Source organism: Ceratosolen solmsi, unplaced genomic scaffold (genome assembly GCF_000503995.2).
Source record: "Ceratosolen solmsi marchali unplaced genomic scaffold, CerSol_1.0 scaffold29, whole genome shotgun sequence".
NCBI classification, from domain to species: Eukaryota; Metazoa; Arthropoda; class Insecta; order Hymenoptera; family Agaonidae; genus Ceratosolen; species Ceratosolen solmsi.
This window is the reverse complement of record NW_011948417.1, coordinates 2,929,333-2,935,333: the sequence shown is the minus strand read 5'-3', so window position 1 is coordinate 2,935,333 and position 6,001 is coordinate 2,929,333. Positions and strand designations below refer to the sequence as shown.

The window sequence follows — 6,001 nt, the reverse complement described above, 5'->3', positions numbered from 1 at the left end:
CCAAGATAAGCGGCGCCGGCGCCGGTTCCAAGATCAACGATATCTGTGCCAAGATCGGCGAGAATTCCAAGGAGAAGAGCAAGATCGAGGCGCAGCGCAACAAGCCCGAGCTGCCGGATCTCCTGAAAATATCGAAGAAGGGCCCGCCGTCGGCGAACGAGATCTCCTCGAGCCCGGTGAAGCACATACCGAGCATACCCAACATCCCCAATGTGCCGATTTATACGCCGAGCAATAGCCAGGCCCTGCAGCCGAGTTCCGAGCACAAGGATACCGTCAAGAGGCTCTCGCTCGATCCATCCCAAGCGGCGATCATGTCCGCGCAGATGCATAAGGTCTCCGCCCAGAAAAAGCATTCCCAGGCGATCGGATACAAGACGCTCAGGGATCCTCCCAAGTCCTGGAACCCGACGCTTTCCAAGAACAATTACGTGGCGGCGAAGAACCAGGCCAAGGAGATCCAGAACCAGTCGCAGGCGTCTTACGGCCTCGCCGACGGTAGCAGCGCTTCCAAGCAAATACCCTCCAAGCCAGCCAAGATCTTTAAGATTAGGAATATGCCGCGGTACTTGGGTAAATTATCACACTTTTCCTATTGATTTGGGCGGGACGCGGGCACGGGGATATATCTCGATTTGTATCCAAGGCTCGACAATCCAGTGCCATCGTCTCGCTTATCCACTCGCAAATTTATCCACTATTTTTACCACCATTTTTACCACCATTTTTTTCACCATTTTTTCCACCATTTTTTCCACCATTTTTTTCACCATTTTTTCCACCATTTTTTCCACCATTTTTTTCACCATTTTTTCCACCATTTTTTCCACCATTTTTTCCACCATTTTTTCCACCTACCCATTGCCGAGCCACTCGTTCGATCATCGTACGATCCATGATCATATATCATTTGCCATGGAAACTATGAATTCTTACAAAATACTTTTCACGTACTATCGCCCTTTGTCGACTTGTCAAACAACCATGCGTCAAATTATTTTACTTTCCTTTAATCATCTTTAAAAACCACAAAAAAAAAACAAAAAAAACACATAAGATTTTTTTCCTTTACCATTGCACTGTTATTAGAGATTACCATTCAATTATCCAATTCATCGGTAAAAGAGGCTATTTAATACCATTCGGTACGTGTATCCGATGAAGCACATTGCAAATATAATTAGAGTTGGTAATCATAAGGCTTTGCCAATTATCTACCTAACGCCCTATTGAAATGAAAATATGTACTTTAGTAGGTTAAAAGCTCTTTCGAGTACGAAAACGGAAGATGATATTTGCATTATTTCGAATGAAAATATTAACAATGAAATATCGAGGTACGTCTACTTATCGTTGTCCGTATAAAATTTCCATTATTATGGATAAGAATGGAATAGGAATTTATTATTTTAACGTTGCCCGTTGAGAATGCTCGGCGGTAGATATCTTAATAATAAAAACATCGTACTGTTAAAAAAAAAAAAAAAAAAAAACCCAACCCATTCCGTAATAATTATACAAATTGTTAAGTATTCACGAATTATTCGTCGGAACGATAACAATGATAACAATGATAACAATTCAACTCTGATAAACCGGTTATATTAATATTATAAACTGCCGCCTTACTTATTAGTCAACGCAAAAACTGGCGAATAAGGTATTTAGCCTCCCTTTCATTCCATAATAACGACGAGATTGAAACGAAGCTTCAAAATAATTATGCTCGAGCTAAAAACATGTGTTATCGTTAACCAGGTAATCCGGCATCCGGCGTGAAACCAATGTACGGCGTGGCGAACGAGCAGTCGAAGGAGAAGGAACAATCGTCATCCGGCCCCAAGACCGGACCCGCCATGAGTATGATGAAAATTGACCCGCAGACCCTCTCGCCGATCGTCTCGAGTTCCAACTCATCCATCGTCTCGCCGCCTCCGTACTCGCCGACGGCCCGCAGCTACCAGGGCGGCCCCTTCGCTCGCGACATGTGCCGCAACAGCAGCAGCTCTCCCATCTCACCCCGTAACTCACCCGTAAACATGCTCTCCACCAATCCCTTTATACCCTCTCACACGCCCAATACCAACCCCCGCCTCATTTACTCGCACTTTCCACCGGCTTTCAGCGATGCCAGTCGTTTTTCCAATCCACTCATCAGGTCGCCCATTGGCATACCGCCCCCAAGTGCCTTTCACAGCAGTCTCCCGCCCTCGATAAACAATCTCTATCAGCGCTCGGGCTACATGGCCCAGCCCCAGACGTGCGTCGCGGGTTTTGTACCGAGTTCGGGGGGTCAACCGCCGGCGGTCCAGCGCATCCCCCCGAGCAGTCACGCATCGTCGGCCTCGTCGTCCAAGACCTCTACGGCCTCGGTTAATCTCGCGCGGTCCGAGCAATCGCAGCCAACGACAACGACAAAGACGACGACGACAACGACGATGATGACGACGACGACGACGGCGACGGTGACGCCCACCACCACCACTACCACAACCACAACTATCATTACTACCGCCGCCACCACAATCACCACCACCGCAACTACAACCACTACCGCCATCAACACCACCACCACCACCAGTACTACTACCACCGCTGCCGCTGTTGCCGCCACCGCCGCCGCCGCTGTCATCGCTGCTGCTGCTGCTGCTGCTGCTGCTGCTGCTGCTGCCGCAACCACTAACATCGCCACCACCAACACCAACACCACCACCATCACCACCACCACTGCTAAAAGTACAGCGACGGCAACGGCAACGGCCACGGCGATGACGACGACGATGACGACGACGACGACGACGACGACGACGACGACGACGACGACGACGATGACGACGACGACGACGACGACGGCGGCGGCGGCGGCGGCGGCGGCGGCGGCGGCGGTGACGATGGCAGCGACGACAACCTCGACTACGACGATTGCCGTCGCTACTACCAATCCCAAGATCACCTCCATCGGCGGCTCTTCATCTGCCTCCTCCTCCTCCTCCTCCTCCTCCTTCTTTTCCAACACCACCTCTAACGCCATCGCCACCGCCACCACCGTTGCCGCCGCTGTCTGTACTTCCATTTGCGGCCCCGTATCCACAGCCTCGTCCTCATCGTCATCAATCGTCGACAACATGGCCTTGCAATTAGCCAAGGGCCTCGTTAAGCGCGACCTCGATCTCTTCGACCTTACAAGATCCGACTGTCTCAAGTCAGGCACCGAAGCCGGCAAGCAAATTTTATCCCAGTCGGCACACTTCGGCAAAGTCGTCGAAGTCGGATCCAAGTCCAAGGGCTCGTCGGCCCCAGAGCCCCAAAAGTCCTATCAACTCGAAGCTAATTTCAAATCAAGTGGATTCGAGACGGAGCACAAGCTCGCCTGCCCAACCAAAGAGCTCGACAGGAGGGAGAAGAGCCTGGCCAAGCTCAACGGGGGCATCGCGACGGCGGTGACGAGCGGCGAGAAGCCAAAAGAGACTGGATCCCAACGTTTGGTCAAGCCCGAGAAGGCCGCCGATAACAAGGAGGCTGTCGACTGTGTCAAGTCATCCTCGGCGTCCTCCTCATCCGCGTCATCGCCGTCCAAGCCCGAGGTCGCGTTCAAGCAGCCGTGCGATGATGTCAGCGTCAAGCAGTCGAGCATCGCCCAGCACAAGGTCGAGTCCGAGACGTCGGCCCAGCCGAAGAAGACCGCCGCCGAGACGCAGGCCCTTAAGGGCAAGCCCGAGTCGTAATTTGCATTTGCAATCCGCAGAATGCAAGATATAAGAGAGGGAAGGGGGCGACAAGAAGCCTTACCTCTCACTCGTGTACATTCGTGTAAATATGCGCCAGAGGTTGATTGATATATTGTTTCATCTTTTTTTTTTTCCCCCTTTTTTTCATGCCAGTCGAGGTTTATCATTATTGTATTTTGTGTTGAGCACAGCATTTATCCAGAATAGTATGTATATCGAACACCCGGTAATAATTCTATTTTATTTCAATTTTTTTTTTTTTTTTTTTTTTTTTTTGTTCGTCCATACCACTTCTTGATCAATAGAAGATTGTTAAACTGAAAAATTGTCTTTTTGCTAACTTCGAGCCGCGTCATCGATCATCATCAATATCTCGGTCTCTTTTCTTCATTTTTCTAAACATGCGAGGAAAAGAAGCTCGGAAGGAAGTAGCGATTGTAATTTGCTCTCGTTAATAATAGTTTGATACATTAAATTATTTTTCATCCCTTCTATCGCTGCACCAATGGGAGGCAGGGAGGCAGGGAGGCAGCGCGGCGGGGTTGGTGGGATGGGGTTGGCGATTGGTTGGTTGGTTGGTTGGTTGGGGGGGGGGATCGAGGACGATGAGGAGGAGGAGGAGGAGGAGGGGGCGGCGGGGGTGTGTGGGTGTGCGTGCGTGCGTGCGTGCGCGCGTTTCTAAAACTTTTAATGTTCGTCGACAGCTCTTCGCACGGTGTGCACGAGGCAAGTGACAAGAAAAAAAAATAACGTAACCCGTGCAACAACTATTCATATAGTCATATACTCGAATCAACCCGCAGTTTTGAATATGTTTTGTCAAAGAATTTGTTAATCGAGTCGCAATATTGCACACGCAAGACAATGGTCGCTGTCTATTCGTTTTGTAGATTGTGTCTAACTAGGATCTCTCTATTTCTGAATTTGCGTTGAAGCTGAAGCTGCGATTGTTCGCTTGTAAATGAAATATTCAATATCTAGGTGAATTTTAAATTATTAAACAGCAATTATAGCTATGTTTTCATCGTGCATATACTATTTTTTAAAATACATATTTCACTAAAGTACCGCCATAATTTGAGCGTCAACTATTAACATTGCGAGTAAGGCTTGAAAATAGGATATCAACATTTTGTCGCATAAGAAGTTGAATGATCAAATAATGACTCCAATTAATCGTGCAGCCAAATACCATCTTACGTATTAGTACGATATGTGGTTTCTTTTTTGGGACCAATAATATATAATAAAGAAATGAATAAACAAACAAACAAATAAACAAACAAAAATAAATAAATAAATGAAATAAATTAAATAAATAGATGAATAGAAAGAGAAGAAAATTAAGTATATGCTCTCGCGATTCTTCTACGCGTAAAGCTTATAAATTTTAAATAATTTAAAAATGTAAATGAAATTAAAATCCATTTATTGCATACATTTATATGCATAAATCTTTGTGTAATTCAAGCGATTTTAATATGTTAAAGTCAATGTAATTGTACATATAGGGCGTGCATATGTAACTAATGATTTTAGATTAAAAAATAATTGTTAAAGTGATAATTTTTTTTTTTTTATTTTAATGCTTTATTGTGCAAATAAGATTATTATCTTGTAAAATAACAATGACAAAACTACAAAACAATTGAACTAGAATAATATATTAGTGTAATATTACTACTGCTGCATAAAAAAAAAAGAAAAAAGAAAAGATGAATTGTATATCGTATGTTGAGAATGAAGAAAAATCGAGCAAATATGTAGTTGAAAATTTTATTTTCCATCCGTCCGATGAAGACGATTATTTATTTATTACTCGGAATAGTTTCAGCTTCAGCTTATAGCCGCAACTCGATAGCATACAATTTGTCAATCAACTGAATATATATAAATATTAGAATGTTAGCTTCTTTTTCTTAATCGTTATAAACGTTTCCAAATATCATCAAGTCAGATGATGATAGAATAAATATTAACGTGTTAAATGTATTTAATTAAATTAAGATAATGTTACTTACAGAAACACGTTCATATATCATAGGTTGACAAATTTGTATAGTTTATAGTCTCGAATATTTTCTTAAATTAATCGTACGGCGTAAGCGTAGTGAAATTATAACTTACTTAATTGTTCTGCGAAATGATTAATCCAACTATCGATTCAGGCTTATGTTAATTTGTATCGAATCATTAATCCGAGCAAGCATTAAAGTACACATTGTTTATTCATTTCTTGTCTTTCAACAATTCATGCAATTAACGATCAATTT

The 6,001-nt window shown here is 44.4% G+C and overlaps 1 protein-coding gene across 1 annotated transcript in view; it reads left to right on the top strand.

The window, feature by feature from the left end:
• The window catches only part of LOC105359974 (polycomb group protein Psc), a 9,141-nt gene extending 5,285 nt beyond the window's left edge, over nt 1-3,856 (top strand). The window contains 3 exon segments of the mRNA XM_011496744.1: nt 1-573; nt 1,759-2,372; nt 2,883-3,856. The exon segment at nt 1-573 is cut by the window's left edge and continues 10 nt beyond it. Of these exon segments, the coding sequence (XP_011495046.1) occupies nt 1-573; nt 1,759-2,372; nt 2,883-3,725 (2,030 nt within the window). The 3' untranslated portion in view covers nt 3,726-3,856.
• The last annotated feature ends 2,145 nt before the right edge of the window (nt 3,857-6,001 follow it).